General features: G+C 39.6%; 1 protein-coding gene across 1 annotated transcript; it reads left to right on the top strand.

Moving 5' to 3' along the window:
- Positions 1-255: 255 nt before the first annotated feature.
- On the top strand, positions 256-18,088 carry MED30 (mediator complex subunit 30). The gene is made up of 5 exons (XM_032993553.2): positions 256-345; positions 1,062-1,267; positions 2,213-2,371; positions 5,174-5,284; positions 14,120-18,088. The coding sequence occupies exons 2-5, from the start codon at positions 1,094-1,096 to the stop codon at positions 14,213-14,215; spliced, it is 540 nt and encodes a 179-aa protein (XP_032849444.1). The 5' UTR covers positions 256-345; positions 1,062-1,093; the 3' UTR covers positions 14,216-18,088.
- Positions 18,089-26,054: the final 7,966 nt, after the last annotated feature.

The raw sequence follows: 26,054 nt of genomic DNA, 5'->3' as shown, positions 1-26,054 counted from the left end.
AAAAATTTGGACCTCAACCAAGGTCCCAACCGCCGCTTTCATTACAGAGGTGGTGTGACTTGCGTGGCACTGCGAAGCCTCCGACCTGACTTTTCAGCCTCAAGAAACCGCACGGCAGGGCTCGAGGCCGGCACCGCCGGACGCCGCCCCGCCCGCAGGCCCGCGCTCGGCGCAGCGCCCCTGGAACACGCCCCGGGCCCACCCCCGCCGCCCGCCGCGGCCGCTGCCCGCCCCGCCCCCCGCCGGACGCCCTGACGTCACTTCCGCCTCGCCACACACACACCCGCGCACGGCCGAGGGCTTCCGCCGGCGCGTTTCCAGGGCAACGCGGCGCCCCGCTCCCCCGTGAGTACTGGGGGGGTCCCGGGGGGGTCCCGCCGCCTCCCATGCGGGCAGCGCGGTGCCGCGGCGCTTCCGCTGCCGACGGGACGCCCCCCCAGGGAGCGGCCGCGGGGCCCGGGGCGGCCCTTCCTCGCCCCCCCGCCTGCCGGGGGCTGCCCCGCCGCGGCCTGGCGGGGCGGGGAGCGGAGCTCATGTCGCGGCCCGGCCTGGTAACGCCGCCGGGCTCCTGGAGTGGCCGTGCTGGCCGGGGAGGCACCGGTGGGCCTGCTCTTCCGGGAGGGGCCTGGAGCGGCGTGTTCCCGGCGCTGCGGGGCGGGATGCGGTGCCTCAGGCCGCTCCCTGCCGCGGAGGGAGGAGTTGGGCAGGGGCCGGCCCCGGAGCCCAGGAGCAGTGCTGTGATTTTACGTGTTGGAGCTGGGCAAAATGCCCTTCCGTGTCCCTCCTGCGATAGATGGGGGACAGGGGCTCTCCTGGTGACCGCTCAGAGGGGAGGCGTGAGAGGAGCACCCCTGGTTCCACTGCCCAGCAAAGCTGTAGTGGTTAAAGAAGCAGTATCTCCATCCAAGGGGACTGCACTGAGCCATCTTTTACCAGTTGATCAGTTTTATCCTGGATAGGACCATGTCTTGGGAAAAGAAATGGGGTAGCCATCATACAGAAGTTTATTATGATAGACTCAAACAAGTACTTAATCATGCTGTCTTAACTTATTTGTGCAGCTTGTCTCAGTGGGGCTGGTTAACGTCAACAGATGTCAACTCCCCCTCTCGCTGGGGCAGGCATGCCTCCTGGTGCTTTCTCAGGGACGCAGGCTCAGGCAGCTAGGGAGGTAAATACAGCTTCTCTCTGTCGAATTGGCCAAGAGACCGTGCAGGACATTGTATTTCGAACCATGGAAATCTTCCAGTTACTGAGGAACATGCAGGTGAGAAACAACTTTTTCTTTTAATGGTCCTCAACTTCCAATGTTTTTGCCACCAACTGCCAGTGACAGTAGGAACAGGAGGTAGCTTAGGACATTTAAATACATAACTCAGTCAAACTGCTTTGAAAAGTCAGATTGATTGGAGAAGTGAGTACTACTCTTAAGATACTTGCTTATTCTTGTACTTTAAGTGAAGATGGAGAACATTCAGAAGCGCTGAATTGTTACCTTCCCCACTCCAAATAATGTATTTTCCTTTATGAAGTGAAGTCAGTTTATATGCCGGTTATGTTTCTGTGTTAACATCTGGGGAGTAATTTTAGAGGAATTTTCATTGATCTTTTTCTGTAATATTTTCCACCCAGAACTTTTTGATAATTGCTTTTGTTATGAAAGTAGACATAATCCTTATTCGTGGCTGCTTACTGAGAAAGTGTACAAACTTTTGTTGTGTTTCTCTGAGAGCAGAACATAAATAATCATTCCCATTCCCTCTGTGTTTTCATGTGTCAGTTTCCTTCTGTAGGTATTTTAGGAATAGGTGTATGTACTTAGAGTTTGCTAACTGAATTCACTTTGATTGCATCTCTGAATTGTGACCTGGGGTTGAGACACAAAGTCTCGAAATGTAATGCTCAGATAACAGTGTCATGCTTAAGCATTTTGAAAACATTCACTGAATAGAACTACACAAGGATTGACAAACATCCAAAGCATAGAATACATAAAGCTGCTTGACAGCAGTGATTTGGTACATCAGATGAGCAGATAAAATAATACAGAATGAGCAGATAAAAAAAATACAGAAATTTCAGTCATTTCTGTGGAGATACCGGGGTTGTCTTATTTTAAAATGTACAAAACGTCCTCTGATTTAGTTTGTTTAATTTGTGTGACAAACTTTAACATGGTATTTTTAACGTTTTGGGGTTTTGGTTCTCTAAGTTACCAAATGGTGTTACTTATCATACTGGAACATATCAAGACAGACTGGGAAAGCTGCAGGAACATCTCCGTCAGCTATCAATACTCTTCAGAAAACTGAGATTAGTCTATGACAAATGCAATGAAAACTGTGCTGGGCTCGATCCTGTTCCCATAGAAGTAAGTATCTTTATTCATATATAAATTACAGATCAGAGTAACCACTCTCTGCTTAGCATACCATCTATTCTTGTGAGGTGCAAGAGACTCATAACAAACAAGTTTTAAGTGGGACTGGAACTGATCAGTGGGCTGAATTCTGTTTATTATTTGGAGCTGGTTGAAAGATTTTGAAACTTTCACATTAACGTCATCAATTCTTACTAGTTTGGGAGGAATCCAATTTTGAAATCAAACTTAATTTAAAATTTCAGCCTTTTTCCTCAGGCTTCTTGGTACATTCACCAGTTTCTTTCCCCTAGGTTAAAAAAAAAGAGTCAGGGATGGTTGTTTTTTAAAGTGGTTGTTTTATTGGGAAACAGTGTGCTTTAAGCTCTCACCTGCCAGCATAGCTCTGAGTAATAAGGATTATTCCCTTGCTCTGGCCATCAATCTGTGCCTCCATAGTTCCCTCACTTGACTACTCTTAACCTGCTGAGCCAGTATGAACCAAATCTGAATGTGCGATGGTGATGGAAAAGTTGACAGCGTAAAACTTCCAGGAAGGAGGATTGGCCAAAGCTTTTTCTAATAACTTTTACCCATAAGTAGTTTCTAATTCCTAGTAATACTCTTAAAGCCTGTTTTGTGTTACCATTTGAGTTACTACGGCTCTATATTAACCAGAACTGTGAAGTTCTTTAATTACTGAGCTCTGGATTCTGAGGATAAAACTTTTTTCTCATGTCGTTGACTTGTGTGAGACAGCTGAATAGTTGTGTCCCCTTTAAAAGCTGCTGTGTCTTGTTTTCACATACAGTTGGGATGAGGTAGGTTCTCTTTTTTTTTTTTTTCTTTTCACAGTTTTTTTCTATTACTAGGATGAAGAAGAATCTCCATAGAGAAAATGAGTAGTCCCTTTAAGCTTTTTTTTTAAGCCAGCATGTCACCAATGCCTTACATACAGCAGTTTTGTATCAATAGTTGGAATTCTTTTTTCTTTTCTTTACGTAGTCTTTGCTGCTCCAAAGTTATTAGAATGCCTGCCTCCTCATGTTTTATTAGTTAGGGTGAATGAAAGTGGCACACCATTCCTCTTGGATCAGTTTTCTTAAATTCTTGTTTCAGCTTTTCAGTAGTAGTCTCAATCATATGATTTAATGTCTGACATTCTAACCATATATTTCAAGAATATCAACAAATCTCTTTTTTTTTTTTAAACAGTCAAGAGAAGTTGGTACCTACTGATATTCCCTAGTTTATTATTATTGATGTAAATGTTTTAATATGTTTGCATTAATGTCTACTACCAATGTATTAGGTATTCTTATCTACTTTCTGTTAACCAACATAGCAAGGTATGAGATAATTGTGAAGCAGATCTGACTACAAAATTCTCTAATTGATTCATTTCCATGCTTCATTTGTGTGTTAGGTATAGTTCTGTACATTTCTTTTTTTCTACTACCTTTTCTGAAAGACAGGAGGTTTTAAAAGGAGATGTTCTACTTTGAGTGGTACATTATTTTTCCATCAGAGAGAGGGTTTTTTTCCAAGAGTATTCAGCAGCCACACTACTTCTGCTTTATGATGTGCAAATGTAATAAGTTGTTAATCTTTACTACATTTTCAATGGCAGAATTTAGTGTAGTAATTTCTGTACATTTTGATAATCTTAATAAGAATGGCCTACAAAACTTTTGGTATAGAAGGAAATGAAATTTTCAGTGGGTTAAATAAAAGTAAGTTTTCAATTAGAATGCTGAAGGATGATGCCAAATGCTTCATAATATTACACCCCAACCTAAGTAACAAGTTAATATACGTGATGAGCAAGTTGCCTGCAGACTTTTAAACTAATGTCTTACTGCTCATTTGCATCAGTTACTAGTCTTTCATTTGTAATGTATATGTGAACAAGGATGTGATTTTTCTATCAACATTAGCTTTTCTCAGTTCAGGACAGAAAAAGCAATATACTGTAGAATTTGTGGATGTGTATTATGTATAAAATGTTACAGCTTGTAATTATTTTTGAATAAGATGTTAGTAGCTTGGGAGTGTTCTGACACAAAAGCATGTATTTGTTTTGTATCTAGTATATTTACTGATTCTTCTTAACTTTTTTTTTTTTGAGGGAACATACATTAATACTCATTTAGAAATTTTTTATCAAAGATTTTTGGCTTTGTAGAAGCTTACAAAAAAGGTAGTACACTCTGTGCTTGAGGAGATCGTAGCGGAAAAAATATTACAGAAAAACTCCTATTAGGTAACTGTGAGCCTGGTCTTAAGAACAGCCAAACAGAGGCCCACTAAAATTACAAGTCATAAATAGGGTATTAGCCAAGTAGCTATGTAAAGCCAGTCATAATTGTTTAGTATATCACTGAACTACTTTATAATAATGATAACTTAATGCCTGTGGTATTTTATAGTGTAGAATTGTAAATTTAAAAATCACAATCTACAGAGTTGAACAATACAAGGATTACCTGTGATAAACATCTTCAAATGTAAAGATGGGGTTCTGTGTGCAGTTACGAAATTGCTTAGGTCTAGGCATGGTAATATGTGGGATTGTGTCTTTTTGAAGCAATTTGTTTTCCTGGGGAACTGACCAAGGTCATTTCAAGGCCTTTGGGTTTTTAGGTGATGAGGTAAACCTTCCTCCACTTCCTCTTGGGAAGTTTGAACTTTAGGAGAAAATGGTAGTACCTTATGCATCTCCTGTATCCTGGTTTTGGTTCATTGTTTTTTCTTTTTGTTTTTTCCTTTTTTTTTTTTTTTTTTTTTTGTATCTAATGTTTCTTGTCTTCACAGCAACTTATTCCATATGTTGAAGAAGATGGCTCCAAGCACGATGATCGTAGTGCTGCAAGTCAGCTTCGTTTTGCTAGTGAAGAGAGAAGGGAAATCATGGAAGTAAATAAGGTAACAAAGTTGAAATTGATTTGCTTAAAACTGTCACTTTGTCATTCCAAAGCTTAAACTTCTAGATTGCTGTACTAAATGCAGCATGTATGATGACTACCATCAAACTTGGCAATAAACACTTCTTACATGTAACTATTTTAGAATTATCCTTTAAGCAATTTTTTTTAGCTGTTCCTCTGGCTGTGGAGTTTAGGTTTCCTGACAATTTTAACTTGTGCCTCTTTTGAAACCGATACGTATTCTTCTGAATATGGTGTATTATGTTTATGCTTAAGCTACTAGGTATTGGCAGTACAGACTGAGGTGAGGTGCCTGTTGAACTTTGTTCTCTTCAAAACTTACCTTAGGGATTAAAAAAAGGGGTATTGAACATCAGATGTGTAAATATTATCGCAGCGACGTGAGTTGGTAAAGATTTTCAGGGGTACTTCCTATATTTTGACAATGTGAGGAAGACTTCTTTTTGTTAAATGTAACATTTATTGAATCTTGACATATTCAGAAAAAAATGTACTGTGTATGATAAAGATGCTGTTAAAGCTTCAGCTTGAGTGGCAGTATGCAATTGAGTACAATTACTAAAGATGGATTCAAATCTAAAAATAAATATGCTGTAGTAAATGCTAATATAATATTGAGATTAAAAATATGTAGTTTTACCAGACCACAATTCTGAACATGGTTTCTTCAATCTGTAAAGTACAAAAGTAAGATTAATTAAATATTTCTGCAGCTGTAATATCCATAAATGCTTGGTAAAAAGGCAGCATAATCTACAAAAATAACCAAACAAAGGAAATAAATGAGTAAGATATTTCTTTATGGAGAGAATAATTGGTGGATTTTCAGCTATTAATATATTTCCAATATTTTAATATGTCTTCAACAATTAGAGATGTACTGAATTTTTTTATAACCCATTTATGTAGAATAAAGCATGCATATTGTACAGGAGAAAATGGGGACTACATTAATTTAGAGAAAAGCAGTTATCAGCTGTCCTGTTGTATGCTTTCTGTTCGGTGCTGATGTAGCAGGTTTGTATGTATTATATAGTATGTAACGTTGTACTGTGAATTTATGCACATTTATTTGCAATCTTTAGGTATTAATAAGCTTAACTGTCCGTATTTGCTGTGTTTTTGATAGTTTTGTGACATGTTTTTGCCCTTGTTGTTGTACTTGTATGCTAATGTGCTTTTAAGCCTCCTTGGTGTGATCTTGTGAAAAGTTTCTCAGAAATGTTTATGATGAGTTCTAAACCTTAAAAAGGTTGATGGTGTTACAGAACCATTGGTATCAAATTTGTAATTAAGAATCTACGCAGACGTTCACTTAAATCTGGTCTGAAAACCTGCATTTACACTTAAATCATCATAGAATGCTTTGGGTTGGAAGGGACCTTATAGACCACCTCATTCCAGCCCCCCTGCCAGGGGCAGGGACACCTTCCACCAGACCAGGTTGCTCAAAGCCCCGTCCAACCTGGCCTTGAACCCTTCCAGGGAGGGGGCAGCCACAGCTTCTATGGGCAACTTGTGCCAGTGCCTCACCACTCTCACAGCAGAGAATTTCTTCCTTATATCTAATCTAAATCTACCATCTTTCAGTTTAAAACCATTGCCCCTCATCCTGTCATTACACTCCCTGATAGAGTCCCCAACTCTCTCAGCCTGTCCTCACAGGGGAGGTGCTCCAGCCCCCTGATCGTCTTCGTGGCTTCCTCTGGACCCACTTGAGCAGGTCTGTGTCCTTCTGATGTTGAGGACCCCAGAGCTGGACACAGCACTGCAGGTGGGGTCTCATGAGAGCAGAGTAGAGGGGGAGAATCTCCTCCCTCGACCTGTTGGTCAGGCTTCTTTTGATGCAGCCCAGGGTACAGTTGGCTTTCTGGGATGCAAGCGCACATTGTCTAGATCTAGTTTCTAGATTTTCTAGAATTGTTTATTTGGACACCTTCTTTGCGGATTAATCTGCGCTGGGGGCAGTTCCATACTGTTTTGGATACCCAAACTGACTGTCTGCAATGGTAGAATCATAAAGGAATTTAGGCTCAGTGGGAGATCTGGAAATTATTCGATTCAACCCCCAGCTCAAAGCAGGGCTAAACAGCAGAGTTAGATCTAGTTGCTCAGGCTCATATCCAGTAGCATTTTGAATATCTGTAAGGATTGAAATTCTGCCCTTTCTGGGCCGTTTTTCAGTATCAACTTTCACTGTGAAAGTTTTCCTAATGCTACATTGGAATTTTCTTTGTAATTTGTGTCTACTGCCCCTCATCCTTTCGCTGTGTACATTCAAGAAGAGTCCAGCTTTGTTTTTTCTATGATCTTCATTAGGTAGCTGAAGACAGCGTCGCAATCCTGCCTTAGCGTGCTCTGCTTGAAACTGAACAGACATAGCTTTAATCATGTTGATGGCCTTTCTCTAGACATTCTCTGGTATCATAGTGTTTTGTATTGAGCACCAAATTGGACAGTTGTTCTCCAGAGCCAAATTGAGGAGAGTAACGATTTCACTTGACCTGGTAAGTACATTCTTGCTAATATGGCGCAGTGTGCAATTTGTCTTCATTGGTGCAGAAGGATCCATGGCTGACATACATTCAACTTGTCAGAAAGTTTCAAAGAGGACCTCAGGTCAGTTTTTGCAAATCTGCTTTCTATTCAGTCAGCCCTCTGCCTGTGCTCTTGTACGAGTTTATTTTGTTTTCAAATGTAGGTTGTTGCTTTAATTGAAGTTGCTGAGTAGGTATTGGCCTGCCTTTCCCACATGTTGAGGTCCCTCTGAACTGGACATCCTACCACTGAGCATATTGACCACTTCCCCCAATTTGCTGTTGTCTACAAATTTGACACTTTGATACAATGATTAGGTCATTAAGTGAGGATAAGTCATTAATGAGGATATTAAGAATATTGACCTTAGTATCAATCTTGAGAAACATCAAGAGTGACCAGCTGCCAGTCGGTCTTAGTACTAATGATCACAATAATTGGAATCCAACAGCCTAGTCAGTTTTCCATCAACCTTATAATCCACTTACCCAAACCACATCTCTCCAGTTTGGCTACAAGGGTACTGTGGGAGATTGTGTCAGAAGCCTGACTAATAGGAGAGTAAAGAAAATCCCCTGCTCTCCCCTTGGCCACACCACCAGTCATTTCTCAATAGAAGTCTGTCATGTTGGTCAGGCACAACATGCATTCAGTAAATGCAGGATGACTGTTCTCAGTCATCTTATCATTCACGTGCCTGAACGTGACGTCCAGAAGGGTTTGCTGCATATTCTTTCTGGGGTCAGGGGTTAGTCTGCTCAGCCTGTAGTTTTCTGGATCCCCCTCCTTGCCTTTCTTCAAGATGAGTTGAGATGTTTCCGTTTTCATCAGGAGTTTCTCCCCATCTCCAATAGAAAATTATGTAGAGTGGTCTTGTAATGTCATCAGCCAGGTCTCTCAGCAGTCAGATGCATTTTATTCCATATAATGAAATACTTCCTTTTCAGTTTCATATAAAATGTTGCATGCAAAGTTTTTCATGTAGCTTCCTATATCAAAACAATATAATTGCTACAAAGTTGAAAAAAGTTAGGAAACACAGAGCTTAAAGCTGTCTGTACCATTTAAATTGTCCCCTTTTGTGTTTGTATAAATGCATATTATACAACCTTTATTACATTATCACATTTGGTTCCTCTCTCCCTGTCCCTTGTTTTTCTGGAAGAGTCCTTGAGCTGTTCTGCTTTTGTTGCAGACTAGGCACTGTTTAGATTGAATCAGTATTGTGATAAATAAGATTATAAGAATCCTGGTTTATGTATTGTGTAACTTGCATGAGGGTATTGAATAAGCAGGGAATTTGGGAGTGAGAAGGAAAGATGTAATGTGAGTAGTAAGTAACACTGTTCTTGAGAATTGGATTTTTATCCTTGTCTCTGACACAGAATGTCTGTAGTAGTTGTTCATGCTTCCCCTTACGGTGATAGTTGTCTTTTGAATATGTGGGAAGCTGTTAAAATATGAAGTTTAGTGATGAACTTGAATCTTAGATGTCTCTAGACAAAGTTAGTAGGCACTGCAGTTTTATCCATAGTTTTCCTGTGACTTAGTTTGCCATCTGTAACTGAGGATCATACATCTGTGTGATTTTCATGTTAAGAATGGGAATGTAACACTGAGAAGTGTGGTGGAGGAGTATCTTGGGGAATGGATAATTCCATTACAAGCTACATAGCTTAAAGGGTACTCAGTAAATAAGACCTCAGACTTCATTGTTGAATGATAAATTGGTTTGAAGCAAACATCCATCTATTTTAATGAACACACTTACTCCTCTTTGAACAATAGAGCAGTGGGTACATGCAATTGCTGTCTGGTTCGATACGTGAAAAGTATTGAGCATGAAGTGGAGCACAGGCTGTCGCTGGTGCCTCTGCTTATTTCAGGAACAGTGTTACACATGCAGGAGTAGTTTGCCTTTCAGCTATCAGGAGAGGAGGGAGACAGAAACCCCAGTCTCTTATTTCCAGTAAGGGTAAGAGAATTATGACTGTGAATGACATTAGGAAAAGCTGTAGTTATTGAATGATAAGTGTGCTCATGTTTAATTGTACAGCAGTTAGTGTATTATTGATGAATACTTTTTATCCATTTGAAAAAAATACTATAAATAGATGGATATGTGAATTTATTATGGTGGAAGGTGTGTCTTGGTATCAGTTGAGTAGCTGTAAGTTAGAACATCACCTGACAGTTTTAAGAGAGTTTGAGCAAACTGTTGAGGCATTTTTTCTATCATTTTTTTTTCCTTCTATGTGAATATAACATTGTAAGTCTTGTGACTTTAAAACTGAAGGAAAAAAAAAAAAGTTTTTTCTACCTTCTTACTTCAGATTTTGTTGTGAAGGACTCACTTAAAGGAAAAAAAAAAGAACGGTATAAATTGCCAGATCAGGCTTTACTTTTTCTCACCTATCACAAACATTGTTTTTCTGTAGAAATTTCTTGTGTTTGACTTACATGGAAAAGCAGAGGCCATTGCCACCTTCATAAGACTTTCAACAATCACTTCATACAGGAGTTTAATCATCAGAAGTAACGTGGTCATGAAGAAGATGGTGATGCAAGTTCTCTCTGCATTGGAGTCATAATCAACAAAGTAGCAGAATTAAAACAATTATGTTTAAGATTTATGAAAGTAAAGGTACTGCTGTTATTAATATTTAATGCTTTATTACACTTAGATGTACTTCTGGCTTGTACTGTTGCAGGTCTTGAACAGAGCAGGTAAAAAATATAGCTGGCACAGCATTCAGGAGAATGGTCATATAAAAGATTTTAATGATGGAAACACCTCTTCTTTTTTCTTCTTAAGCAGAAGTGTCTGTACAACATAGGCATGCACTTTTGATGCTTTTACAGATATCAGTTGGAATATTATCTTATGTTTCCACAGTGTTTACACTATTATCTGTGCCTGAAGAAGGGACTTATGAATGGATTGAGTGCAGAATAATGTCTCATAGTGATGTTTAGATTTTAAAATGTGAAAGATAGATGAGCTTAAGATGAGGAGAGAGGTTGGAACAGTGTGCAAAGGAAAGTTCTGATACATCTCTGGTAGAAAGTTGTAGATTGATCTAGACAGCACCAATTTCAAATGAAATGAAAGTGAACCAAAAATGAGTTTAAGTCAAAAATTTATTTCAGTCAAAGTTGAAATTACTGTGTTCTACTGAACCCAGATCTATGAAACATGTCAAGTTCTTTATGGCATGTTTCTTGAAAGACAGCTGTTTTCTGGATGTATGTTGTGGTTCTGCCACTTTATTTAATTTATGTGGGTTTTGTGCTTCTGTACATGTTTTAATAAATGTCCTACCTGACCTTAGCCCACTAAGATCTTGTTGGTTACTGGAAGATGCAGTCCTTGCCAACTCCGTCATGCTGGCCATAGTACTTGTAGTGTCAGTCAAAATGGATAGTTATTCACATTGAAAATATCACCAAAGACCACCCCTTAGGATTGATTTTCAGTCACATCGCTTTTCTAACAGAGAGGGACTAACAGAAACATGCCTGTCAGATGTAAGGCAAATTTAGATCTCTTAAACTCATTATAAACTGCCTTGTATAAGATAATTTTCCTGTTCTATCTTAAAACATAAAGGCACAAGCTGTAGCATATATGTAGGATGAAGTACCTTTTCTTGTTTCATACAACTGTTAACCCTGAGCAGCAGTCTAGAGTTCAGCTAAGTCTTCTCAGTAGAAGGAGGAAAGGGTGGGAGACAACTTGCAAGCAATCTGTTCAAACAAAAATTTGTCGTTGCTGCAGAAGCTGCTTATAGAACTTGCCCATTTCCCAAGAAGGCCATTTCACCTGGTTAGACCTGAGTTGAGATGTTCTTACTGGCTCAGCAAAGTCTTAAGCAGAGGCCAGCACTGCCAGTGGTGCAAAACATATGAATTATGTAGTACTCTGTGGTGTGGACCACTGCCTGTCAGAGATCGGTAACAAAGATCACTGTGTGCATCTCAATTAGGAGACCATGCTCTCTGAAGTGGATTTTTACCCTTTCCTTATCCTTTCTTCAGCCTAGCAGTGCAGAGATGGTGTTTCATCTTAGATGTTTTTTCTGTCTCTAGAAAAAGTAGAATAGAAGAGCTAAGAAAACAGCTCTTCACTGAAGACAAGGATCTAAAATTATCTTCGGATAAATAAAGTAACGGTTGTGTACTTCTTGTCTTTACAGATGCTTTGAAAACAAATTAAATCCAATTTGAAGGTTCCCCTGTCTAGCATCAAGTAAAGATCAAGCAATTTACAGTTTCATAACACTTGCCTAAGAAACGAAAACAGTCTTACAGAATGAGTCTTTCGGGTGTAACTTATGTAAAGTTCATGTGAGCATGCCTGGTAGCAGTATTTAACAATACAATTAGACATGGATGGAGAGAAAACACAATCCGTATATCAGAGGTTAAAGGCTATTCTTTCTATCTGTGACTTGAATAACCATCACTGATTGTTTTGAAAAATCATGAAATGGCATGCCCTCAGTATCAGTGAGTGACAGCTTATATTAAACTAGTAGTTTTGATGTAACATTAATTGATTTCTCTAAGATTGAATGTTGAGGATGGAAAACAGAAGTATGTTTAAAAATGGCACAGTTATGAACGTGTTTATTTATCTCATCCCTCTTGTTCTTTCTCAAGCATCAAGATCTTGCATTATGAGCTTTTGTAGGTAGACACTTGCAATTCTGTCATTTGGATGCTATAGTAACTACATGCATCTCAGTCTTCTCTTGTCTTTAGGAGTTGGATCCCTGCTGTATGTTGTAAAGTCTTGAATTAGCAAATGGAAAAGAAGGAAGCATTAGATAAATGCACATAATTATCCTTAAAGTACTTTTTAGTCTGTTGCTTGATTAGAAATTCCGAGTTAGTGTGCATGAACTGTCCTACATCTGTTTTTACATCCTTCTTAGGAGTCTGGACTTGAGTGTTGTCTCTGCTTCCAGGGAACGTGTCCACCAGAGTTTGTGGTCAGGAATATCATCACCCTTACTCAAATTACTATGGTCTTCATGTAATCTAAGCCCAATTACTGTGTTACCTCAGACCGTTTTTACAGGTCTGAAGTGAACAGACTTCCTCTTTTTCTCTGATTTCTTTCCCAGCTGACCAGATGGGCAACTTAAAAATACTGGTGTGTTGTCTACATCAAAATTCAGGAGACTGTTTTTCAGGATATTGCTGCTTTTGTTGCTTCCTTTTATCACTGTTCAGTTACTTTGGTCATATTACTGATCTGAGACACCCTTTTAATGTATTGCCATTTGTGTAGTACAAATAACAAAGTTATGTGAAACCTGAAACATTTTGAATACTTTGTCCTCTTTTGGGTAGCGAGTCTCTCCTGTGCTTTCTCTTTACTTGGAACTCTGGACTTGCCTAATGAATAACAGTTTGATCTGTAATGTAAGATGGCTGACATTTTATGAAATTGGAATTAAATGAAGCACATAGGTTGTTGTTAACACTATACAGTAACTTAGTTCTTGATAGCTTTGATTTGAGCAGGAAAATTAATAAATCAGACAATAAAATGTGTATTGTTGTGAAACGAAAGGTTTAAGAGATTGTGCGATGTCTTAATGGACCGATCTTTCTTCTATAAAGACATAATTTTAAAGTTCTGGTTATGCACCCAAATAAAAGTGAGTTTACTGTTCTGCTCTTCCTTCACATGCCTCTGAAGCTTGCAAAAACAAATACATAGTTTTAAAGGATTCAGCATGCTGAATGTCTATTTCAAGACAGGAGCCCTTAGCATATCAGGGTTGACCTACACAGGCAGAAGGGCTGGTAAAGCCCAATTGGCTTCACCCGTACCTTGTGCTTTGTTCAAACTTCTACTCTTAATCCCTCATTTTTCTTTGCATCCAAGTTATACAACATATGTTCACACAAATTTACCTGTTCCCTGAATTCTTTCTTCCTACTTAAAGTGCTATCTTTTGGACTTTGGAAAGAAAGGGCCAATCCCCACAAGCCTCCAGTTTTGAAGGAACCAACTGTTTTGGTAAAAAGACTGCTGTGTGAAGAAACAGCATTCCCCTTCTAGCAGTGGTCATCAACTATTGAAGCTTTCATATATTTTTAGAGTGTGCTTTAAAGAGGATGTATTATCCCAATAATATTGCTCACAGACAACTGTGAAGAAGATCCATATAGTATTTCATATCACTGTAACTTCTGTTGAATTTCTGAGTGTGCTATTTGACTTGATCACAAAAAAAATTCTAATAAACTCTTCCCACAGAAACTGAAACAGAAGAATCAGCAGCTGAAGCAGATCATGGATCAGTTACGGAATCTTATTTGGGACATAAATGCCATGTTGGCAATGCGGAACTGAACAAGGAAAATCAGACTTTGTAATTGGAAAAGATACAAATTTGTTTGGAGATATTGAATTTCTTTCTAAGAAGTAACATGTTTTCCTACAACCATATTGCAGTAATGTTTGAAAAGTCTTCAAGATTAAAATGTTGGGGGTTTGTAATAACTTAAATGGTGTTAGTTTTGTTTTTATAAAAGATTCCTCCTACAGGTTTAACCAAGTGATTCACTTAGCGTGAATGTAATACAGCCTCAATAACTTGCAGTAACAGTTTGGATCGCTATGCAAATGGGGTTTTTTATAAATTAGGTGTTTCTGTTTTGTTTTTAAATACTATTAACACTGTTTTGAAAACATATGTTTACATGCCATTCTGCAGTGCAAACCACCTCTACAGATAGGAAAGGTCTGTAGGCCATTTCTGTATTGCACAGAAAAGTCACTCTAGTAAGCTACAGGACTGAAATAAGTGATCAGATACTACAATGCAATATGTTTCCACATTGTGGGAACATTTAGTACAGGTTCCTATGCCATATAAGTTCATCTTATTCCATATTCTACCACTGGATACATGTTATATTAGATAAATTGGAACAAAACTTAAAAGCTACATAAAATTACCCCTATATCCTTATGGATATAGTAAAGTCTTCTAAAATGAAGACTACATGCATATATCCTCAGCATTGACTTCTTCTGTAATGATGTGTTATAATTTCTTGAGTACTGCTCCAGTTATTGTATGGTGTATTCATATAGCATTATGTACGTTTGGAATACTTTGGGTTTGTTTACCAGAATGCACTGAATAAAGACCTCATTAATCTTTTCCTTATGACTGCCAGTCTTAGAAAACTTTGGAGTATATGAGCAGTTCTTTATTTTGAGTTAATCATCAACCTTCATCTTTCTTTGTTCTGCCTCTGGTAATCCTCACAATTTTCATTAGGCCTGAAAATAGTAATTTTTGTTATCCACAGATACTGCCAGTGGACTATGTGTCTCTTTTTCCAGGTGAATGAATATGTAAAATAATGCTGTTTCAGTACAAATCCATAAGGCACTCTACTATTAATATTTGCGAAATTCAAAACTGACCATCCTCATGATTTGCTTCTTGTGTATTACTTTTAACTCTCATTCTGTGCCCTGTCAGATTCTGTAATAGTTTTATGTGAAAGATTTGTGCAGAACCTTCTGAAGAGTCCAGTTAAATAGTATCCTTTAAAATATATCCTTTTTACAATACGGGGTTTTGACACTTGAATGTTTATTGATTTGAGATTTAAAAATGCTATACTGATTTGTTGTTCTATCAGTCTTCTTTATTTTGTTTTTTAATAATTTCAACCCATTTGTCTACTCCTTGAGGTAAAAACCCCTGGCACATAATAGATCTGATCATGTCTGGTTAACAATGTATGACTTTTCCATTAAATTAGGTACAATATAGTTGTCTTTTATTTCTCCTTTTGAAGGTTTTAAATCTTAACATATGAATGGATACCCAGTCTTATAATTGCAAGTAAACAGAGTTCGAAAATGTTAATTTTGTTTACCCAGTGTTGAAAAATTATGTGTAACTGTGACAATACCTAGATTTGAGTAGATGTCAAAACACCATACATATAAGGTCACTGTCTTTTCTCCCATGTTATAGTTGGAAGAGTGGATATCTTACTCAGTGACAAAGCTAGCAGCAGAAATGTTCATCTCCCATTTAGATTGATCAGTGTGGTAGATGTGCTGGTCAGAAGTCGTGGTTGATTTTTGCAACTGCAAGAGACATAACTATTTTATATATAAAGCTTTTGAAAAGGAGATGAAGACTGCGAGCAGAGATTTTATTTTGTTGTTTGTTTAAAATGCAGGCACGTTTTTTGTATTTGCAAGGTGTAGTGGCAGCTACAGAAGTTTAGTGTATGTCTAAGCATACATCCAGCCTAGAAGGACTATTGGAAATGGATTTTGAAATGGCACCACCATCTTAATTGTGAGTGTAAAATTCTCAGTACTTAGTAGTTTGTTCTATTTTTGGAATAATTATGGAAAATGGAGATTAGTCTAAGCTTTGCTTTACTGCCTGTATACTATTTATGTATTCTTACTAAAAGTCTTTAAAGTTTGTTGACTCTTTTATTGCATATAAACAGTGCAGAAGTAACCTAAAATGTGAATAAGAGTGCAAATACTGCAAATGGATTTCTCACTGATGCAATATTCAGCTTGCTCTGTGCAACTGCTAGCAGTAGCCAAGGTTTATACTACAATTTTTCATCTGGGAGAGAGGAGAAAACACTTTAAACCACTACCAGAATAGATAGTGCCGTAGCTAAATTGCAAAGTGCATAAATTGACAGAATTGTATATTATCGCAGTAAATACTGTCAAAACAGGAACTCTGCAAGGTGTTGGACCAAAACCGTACACTTTGACTTACAGAGATGAAAGTAAGTGTAGTGAACGTAATTCATATGCTCCCAGATACATGAATAAGCATAGGATTTCGCCAAGAAGATGACAGTTTTAAGAAAAATGGCAGTTCCTCAGCTGTGAAATACTTTTAAAGGAATTACTGGGCATCAACATGTGCTGAAATTTAATATTTTAGTTAATGCTAACAACTTTTAACTGCTGGTTAATGAAATGGCACCAAATGAAGTATTTACAAATACCAGCAAAGCAATACAACACAGATGTTTCAATGTTTTGTTTATATATGATTGACTATTCTGTATTTCTGATTAGGCAGAAGCTGGATAAACATACAGGCAGTCCCAGGAGCAGATACCAGAACCAAAGATGGTTCAATTTTTGAAATACAAAAATATTTGAGTGGGTTGGGGTTCTTATGGCTCTCTTTTGTCTGGAGAGGACTTGGGGCAGTAGAGTTAGGCTGCTGAACACTCTGTAGCATGTTTGTGGGAGCATCCCAAGTTAACACGCACTCAAAATGAAACCATTAATCCAACACCTTTGTAGACAATATAACAGATACTGAATGTTTGGTTCAGTGTCACAACAGAGAAGATGCCTGCAAGGCAGTATACAAAGGTCCAAGTTGTTTTTTACATAAAAAGACAAGAGCGTGGAGCAGATTTATGCTATGTTCAGGAAAGGTGCAAGGAGTTTACTTTTCCACTTGTTTTTTATAGAGGCAGCAAGGCCACATCCAGAGTGCTCTAATAAACCATGACCGTTTTTATTGTCCTGTAGGAAAAAAACCTGCTGTGGTTATAGTAGTTCTTACTGATGGATAAACTGGAACTTGTGCACACGTGCAACTTCAGTTAATCACTGTAAGGAATAGATTTAGGTGCAGTAGGACAAGGATTCTGGTCTCACAGGAACCAGGATTTCATCGATGTGCAAGATGGCTGCGCAAGCCAAAAAGACTACAGCTGAAGGATGACTGACAATTGCTATGGGTAGCAACAAGCTCCAGATGTAGATTTGAAGATCTGAAGTTAAGAAAAAGCATCAGAAATAAGATGCAATGACACCCAACGATACTGTGAGTCAACGGAGCTTTACAGAGGATGGATTATTTTAATTACTTTGTGCTAACAAAGGAAATGGGAAACTATAAAGGAATTTACAAATACATCAGTGCAGAAAAAAAATATTTGGGGAAGAAAGTGAGTAGTTTGCTTACTCTCCTTATTTAATAGCAATGAAGACTAATATGGTAGAGTATCAGGGCTTTAAAGGAGAGGGATTTTTGCTGAGTTGGAAGATTACTTTATACAAAAAAATAACAAGTTAGCTGATTTGTATTGCAAGATATTAATGAAAGTGACAAAAAATATGTACCAATGCCAGTTACTATTTAAGAAAATGTAATGGATAACTGAAACCTAAATAAATAAATGCAATATAGTGAAACTTTTATCTCGTTAAATCTGACTTCTGTGTAAATTTTTAGGGTTTTTCTTACATTGCATAAGGGACACATTCTGGCATCTGTTACAACATTACACAACAAATAACGCTACTGAGCTGGGAACAGTGTTAATGTTGATGTGAATGTAGTCAGAAGCAGAATACATGTTTATAGCACTGCTCACTGGACTAGGCCCAGCAAAGACCACAGACGTATTTGGGAGCATCTCAGCTGCTTGTATGCCTTCATGTTCAACTTGCAAGCTACCTAATTAAGTACTTCAGAGTTCTGCTTCTGCACATGTTCCCAGCAAGTGGTGGTATCTGATAATCACTGCTGAGGTTGTCTTAACTCCATGATTTTTCTGCCCAAATCCTAGATCAGGCCTGATGTGTTAGGCCCTCTTTGGCCCCTCATGCTCTCATTTTCCCTTCTCAGCTGACTGCACTTACTACAAAGCTGTAGAGCGGTGTTCTGGAATAGATTTGAAAATGAGTGGCTGAAAGGAATGAATTACATACACATCTGTGATAAAATCCTTCCCGAGGTCTGCGTATGCTTTCTCATGACATCTTGCTTGAAAAATAAATTCAGATTTGCCTAAAAAGGAAGAAAGATATGTGATTTTAAAGTTGTTTGAGTAGCAGTGGATAGCAATGCAGTTGTTTTTATAGCCACATAGTGGTTTTAGTGGTATTTACAGTTCGGGAGAGTGGGGAAGAGGGTCATGAAGACAGTCCATTACTGGAATACATTGTTGAAGTGGGAAGACCCAAACAATAAGGGGAAAATATAAAGCAATATAGCAGCAACAATCAAAACTTAGTTGAGCACGAACTGACCATAAAATAGAGGCAAGGCAAGATGATATGGGAAAACACATTTTAAGCCTGTGTTAGAGATAATTGGGATGCAGTGAGAGAAAAATAGCCACTGCAGTTTTGGGGTATACGACCTAATATTGCATAGTAGAGAGAGTAAGTGTGAAAGCGCTTGCTCTGAGACCAGTAATTCTGATACAGTAATTCTGCATGAAATACTGCATTAGTTTTGGGGTCAACATGTCACTAACAGTGAAAGAGAAGAATACCGATGTGCTACCACATGAATAATCATTAGAATAACTCGTGAAAGCAAAGACAAGGCTCAAATTCTTGGGTAGATGCAAAAATGAGGTAATTAGAGTGATTTGGAATGGCAGTAGTACAGAATGGTGAAAGAAGGTAAGCAAGAACAGCAATAGAGTGGTGGGTGGGGGAAACCTTTTAATGCTAATATATGAAATACTAATTTCCCTAGGAGTTTATATGTCTCTTGGGTTACTTGGAAATCTTAAAACTAAACAGCACAAAAAGGCTAGACAAATGTGTTGGGAAAAGCCAAAAAAAAAAAAATCCTATCTTGCACTGGTAGAGCAAGAGGTGGGCTGAGCTGACCTGACTGGTTTTTCCACCTTTAGATTTTACAGTTGTAAAGCATCTGTTCATCAGATGACTGTCAGATGATAAGCTCCTGAGAGCACCTGGACTAGATGCCACCTGCAAGTATTAAACAGGCTTTCATGGCTTCTTTGTGATGATTTGCTGCTGAAATTCCTCTTCAGGTTAACATGCCTCTGCGGAATTTCTGTTTGAGGAATTGGAGCAGAAAAGGAAATGAAGGAGTACCTTATTTCTCCTTCCGTGCCTCCCCACTCCACATCCCCAGCTTCCCACCCTTAGTTTTGCTTCATTTCCTAGTGAAGAGCTGCTCCGTGATCTTACTGCAAAGCTGAAGTAGTAGCTGATACTTATTACTGTCTGTTGAATCAGTAGAACTTAGGAAGCTTTTTACTAATGGGAAGCATGATGCTACTTATCCACCCTTCCCCAGCCAATAGTAAAAACAACTGTAGTGTTTGCATGCCTTTCTGTGTGAGCTCGTGTCACAGTCTGCACTGAGGAAGCACATTTGTTCCAGCACAGGCACAGAGGGGTGATCCAAGTGTGTAAAACATGTGATTGTATTTTGCCTCAGATATAAAGTAGCATTATAAATTGTTATGTAAACCACATGCTACTTTTATAGCATTTGCATATGTTACATATATTTTTGTTCAGTGTGGGAGGTTTTAATTACTTTCTAGGAAACGAGAACTTTTTTTAAAGGTCTTGAATGGTCTTGAGCAACCACATCTAAAATGCCCTCAAGCAATCACAGAAGACAGAAGTAAGGGATGGAAATAGAACGTAGGCATTGCACTTTCTCACAGAGAAGAAAATGTTTTTATATGTGTGTTTAATTACTATTGCCACAGTCCCAATTTCTCATCATAATCATTTGGTAGCTTAGATTTTATAAAAACTGAGCCCCACTGTACCATTTTGAAAGTAATAAGCAGATTCATGGTAGTTAAGCCAAATACAATTAGATTTATTTATTTTACAGCTCCATGAAGTTGCAGAGACCACTATAATTTAAATTAGCTTTACAAAGTCAGAATGGAGTTGGAATTAATTAATGCAAATAGTATACGGCTTTCAGATCTCAGCTTTTGAACTTGACTCAAACAATACAGCTAGTTTTCCTGCTGAACAAAAAAGCAAGCAGAGAAACAGGGAATCCTTCAGTTGTGCAAACTCACATCACAGACAGGAGTAAGGAAAACAGGTGGAAATTTCAGCCCACTGATACTCTGAAATAGTTATCAAGCAGATTATGTACCATTTTGCTGCATTTTAGCGCAGCACCTACAAAAAAAAAAAAAAAAGGTTGTTACAGGGACAAAGCTGAGACTGGTAGCGTGAGTCCAGCAACATCATCCATGCTCATGCATGTGCCCTGGCTGCATTTAGGTTTAAGGCACAAGTATTTATTCCTGAAGTTGACTGCTTGCACATGGCATGTGTGTAAAATTTCAGAAGCCCCTTGTATGATGGTTTGTGTATGTTTTTAAAGGCCTTTCACTGGCACATAGTAAAGTCAAGTCCCTGGTGACCAACCCTATACTGGTATGCCAATAAAGGTCTCTATTTGTATGGGTGGAGATGTACAAAACTGATGAGTAACTCTGTCCCTGAGAGCAGGGTAGGTAAGCAGGAGGAACTAATGACAGAAATAGAGAGCAAAGAGTTGCTTCCCCCAGGACTGAAGGGTTAATTTTTCCTTTGTTTCACATTTTTTTGTTTGGCAGCGTTTTATTTGAGTATGTGAAAAACTCTCTCAGTGCATGCAGGTTTCCATTTGCAGCTCCAAGACCATTTGCATTCGAAGTTTGGGTTCAGGCTGTTGAAAGGCAGGAGTTATCTCCAGTGTGCAAATGTGAATGTGGAGTACAACTGCCCAGGAGACTGGTGATACATCATCTCCAGGGTTTTTGTCGAGGTCTTATATTTTAAGTGTCAGCCTTCCCAGTCTGTTGCAAGCACAATTTACACCCCTTCTGTCTCCTAAGAGGAAAGGAAATAGAGGCGACAGAGATGTTCCCAGAGGAGTGACTCATCTTTACCCTTCAGGAGTGTTCAAGGATAGCCACCTCTACCAATCATTAAATAGTTGTTTTTAAAACGAGAAAAAAAAAGATGCAAAGCAGTTAATCCTATTTCCCAAATGTTCTGCAGTGCACATCATTATCTATTCAGCTTCTCGTAGTCATTACCAGAGAGAAATTAGGTCTAGCAATGAATGGTCAGTATGATGCTGTCAGCAACACACACTTCAATTTTAAATTTAAAATGGAGTCTGTTTTCTGCCTATATCAGCTATTAACTCTGCTGTCATTGTCACAAAGCCATCAATCTCAGTCTGTCCCAAACCCATTTTCTGTGAAGAGTCAGCCCATCTTCCTTATTTCCTACACATGCAGATTTTAAATCATCTTGTAAACCTTGTACTGCACCAAAGGTTTAAGGCTGCAAGACTTGGCAGGCTGTTTTTTGGTTTTTTCTCCCCCACCCTCCTCTTCAGTATCTACATCCAGATGACAGATTGCAGCAGATCTCTGGACTGGATCATGCCAGAAATGGGAAAACAGAAAAGAAACCCTAAAGCTGACACGAAATGGATGAAAGTCTGGTTCCACAGAAACTGATGGCTAATGCAATAAGACTTAATTTCCAAGTGATTGCTATCAAAATTATTTCAGAGGGATAATGCACAAAGTGGCCTTTGTAGGCTGGACCTTGTACATTTTAGAGATGATCTCTGCTTGTGCAGCATCAAAGCATCTGAGAGTGTCAGAAATGCCCCTGTTAGTTGCCTTCTAGTGTAATGCAAGGGAATTTGTTACCAGAACATTTTAAACATTTAATTGAAAGGGTCTTCTGGATTTTGCCTCTCTTCTGGGTCTAACAATGCCTAAGAACATTGACTGTTAAGGCCCATTAATTTCCTCAAAATTTCCAGAAGGGCACCGTTTAGGGAGCATATATATGATATATAAAGGATAGCTGTGTTAGGAAGAGTTCAATGACTAAAGAACATGTTCTGATCTTCATTTTATTCTATAAACATGAATCCTTCAAGCAAGAGTCTTTTTTAATAGGTACAAAGAAGTTTCTGCCTCTTGGGTCCATGACAGAAAGTTGCTTCATTAACCTACATCTAACTGGAAAAACTGTAAAGGGACCAATTTGTTAAATACAGTAACTGTGATGTTGTGTTGCATCAGTACATAACACAGCGAGTAATGAAACCTGGGTAAATCTGGCCATTTATGTGTGCAATTACTTTGTTGTTAAAGCGTTGGGCGCTTGCAACCTGGGTACTCTGAGAGCTGTATTGCCGCTTTGAGTGCTGTGTCCGACAACTAAAGTGACACTAATATTTGTTGCAAATCTTGTGTTGAAATCCCATCTTAACCTGTAGATGTCTGTATTATTGTAATGAAGCCTAGGTTTTGCTTACAGGAAATCACAGGCTTGCTAAGCCTTGATGTAACTGAGCTGCTGTGATCCCTAGATAGCATCTAAGTGCTGGCAAAACTCCCGTACTGACCCTTTCATCACCTCTCACTCTTGGGATCTGGGGCTAGTAGGCATTTTGTAAGTAAGTGAGGCACAAGAGACTGCGCAAGGAGATGCAACACCCTTCCCACTGGTGATTAAAACACTTTGAAAATCCCAAATTCAGGTCTTCAACCTTTGGTAGCACATCAGGCTCAGCTTGAGGCAAAGAGGGATGCAGCAGCATGAGTCAGGCCTGAAAGGAGTCGACTTTATGCCTGGAAGGTGCTCTCTTATATGCAAGTCTTTTTTTCCTTTCGTACCTAGAAGCCTCACTGCAGAGAGAAAGCAAACACGTATTTCATGAAAACTGAGAGATGACAGAGTATGTGCATAATTTATATTTGTTGGAAGATACAGCTCCCGAGTACAAATCAAATAGCTGCATCCAGAAAAGGGAAGACTAAAAAATATTACTGTATTGGGTTTGCATGACAAAGTTTTGGTAGTGGGGGCACTGCAGGGGTGGCTTCTGTGAGAAGCTGCTACAAGTTTTGCCCATGTCCGACAGAGCCAATGCCAGCTGGCTCCAAGATGGACCTGCCACTGGCCAAGGCTGACTCTATTAGCAACAGTAGTAGCACCTCTATGATAATGTATTTAAGAAGGGGGGGGGGGGGGAAAAAACCCTGTGCTGGCAGAACTGCAGCCGAAGAAAGGAGCGAGGATGTGTGAAAGAAACAACTCTGCAGACACCAAGGTCAGTGAATAAGGAGGGGGAGGAGGTGCTGCAGGCAGTGGAGCAGAGATTCCCCTGCAGCCCGTGGTGAAGACCATGGTGAGGCAGGCTGTGCCCTGCAGCCCATGGAGGTTAATGGTGGGGCAGATCTCCACCTGCAGCCCATGGAGGACCCCACACCAGACCAGGCAGATGTGAACCTGTGGGAAGCCCACGCTGGAGCAGGCTCCTGGCAGGATGTGTGGACCCATGGAGAGAGGAGCCCAGGTTGGCTGGCAGGACTTGTGACCCCATGGGGGACCCATGCTGGAGCAGTTCATGAAGGACTGTCTCTCGTGGGAAGGACTCACATTGGAGAAGTTCATGGAAGACTGTCTCCAGTGGGAGAGACACCACATTGGAGCAGGGGAAGAGTGTGAAGGGTCCTCCTCCTGAGGAGGAAGGAGCATCAGAGACATGTGATGAACTGACCACAACCTCCATTCCCTGCCCCCCTGTGCCACTGGAGGGGAGGAGGCAAAGAAATTGGGAGTGAAGTTGAGTCTGGGAAGAAGGGAGGGGTGAGGGGAAGGTATTTTAAGATTTGGTTTTGTTTCTCATTATGCTACTCTGATTTGACCGGTAATAAACTAATTTCCCCAAGTCAAGTCTGGTTTGCCCATGACAGTAAGCAGTGAGTGGTCTCTCCCTGTCCTTATGTCAACCCATGAACCTTTTGTTACATTTTCTTCTTTCCCCTGTCCAACTGAGGAGGGGAGTGACAGAACGGCTTTGGTGGGACTTACCAGAATTCCACAATGAGAACCAAACATGTACTCCCCTTAGCTACAGCAACAAAGGTCAAAGGATATCGAGAGAGGCAGTATGGTGTAAGGAGGCCCACTGAAGCAAGGTGCTCTGGGCATTTTTGCCGTTGGACTGTATCTCCAGCTACAGTGAACTGCTTCCCTGGTCAAGGAATAGTTCAGATGTGTTGGCCCTTAAACCTATGTTACAGCTCAAACAGCAGCAGGGGCTTTTTCTGCAGTCTTTGGAACACCCATTAGCACTGCAGTCGATCCTCTAATACTGCTTCTGTGATGACAGTGAATCTGCAGTTATGGGCTTGAGTGTTAGACATGGTTGCAATACCTTCTGACCAGATCTTTGCAAATTGCCACATAATACTCCATTAGAGAAAATGTAAAACACACCCTCTTCCTTATGCTTTCTTCACACACTTGTAAGTGGTACATAAGAAACAGAGTCCTATAACTCTTCCGACTACAACCCCACCTGTAAACCACCAGCTGCACAAATAAAATTGCAAACCTAAGATCCCATTATTCACATTTTGTATGGCTGCAAAAAAAAAAAAAAAAAATCCTTTTTCTGATGGCAGTAGGCATTCTTGTCTAATCCATTGGATCTGTGAAGCTTCTTGCCTGGTGGGACTCCAATAGCCAGGTTAGATCCTCCACCACTCCTTGGAAGGATGACCCTGCAGTGCCATTTGTCTTCTAGGACTTCTCTAAATGAGGAAGCAGACAGCTAGGACAAAATATGAGAAGAAACTTTATGGCAGGAGACCAAAACTGTCCTGGGCTTAACCTCAGCCAACCAGTTAAGGAAACCCTTGTCTTCACTCTAACTTTTTTGTATCTGGGAAGGATCTCCTGTTTGAAAAATGTACCACCACTCCATCTGTAAAATAATAAGACTTAGTTACAAGCCTCTTAGTTTTACTAGTTATTGATGTCTAGAAGTAGATTGTCATTGTGCAAGATATAAAGAATGCTGCTGTCTCCGGGGGCTTTTAACCAATTAATTGTAAATATAAGTCTGGAGCTCATCAGTAACCAGCATGTGATATCCTGCATAGTTTTGCCAATGTTTGGTCATGTCTGAATGGCAATGTCATAATGGAGCAGGGACGGCTGTAGGAGCACTGATCAACAGAGAAGGTGTGCTTTGAGAAAGGATGTATGAAAACAGGTGCGTTCCTTTCTAAACTCATAAAAGAAGCTGGTCTGGAACATGGAGGAGATGATAAAGGCATCACCAACATGTGATGTACTGGCTGGGTGGAAACAAGAACAGGAAATATTGCAGTTAATGCTATAGGTCAGAGCAGTGTTCTGGGGAGCCTTGAAGGGAAACACAAGTAGCTGAAATTTAATGCAGGAGGCCAAAGGAAAATGATGGAAGAATTCAGAGGTGCTGCTGTTGAGGCAGATGATTTACTGAGGCATTTGAAATAGGTTGCAAAGGAAAAAGATGAAAATGAAGAGGAGGCTCTAGTAGTCTTGAGGAGAAATGATCAGGTCA

Source organism: Tyto alba, unplaced genomic scaffold, assembly GCF_018691265.1.
Source record: "Tyto alba isolate M040663 unplaced genomic scaffold, T.alba_DEE_v4.0 Super-Scaffold_9, whole genome shotgun sequence".
In the NCBI taxonomy this organism is placed as follows: domain Eukaryota; kingdom Metazoa; phylum Chordata; class Aves; order Strigiformes; family Tytonidae; genus Tyto; species Tyto alba.
Note: the sequence above shows the minus strand (reverse complement) of the source record. Positions and strands in the feature narration are given on the sequence as shown.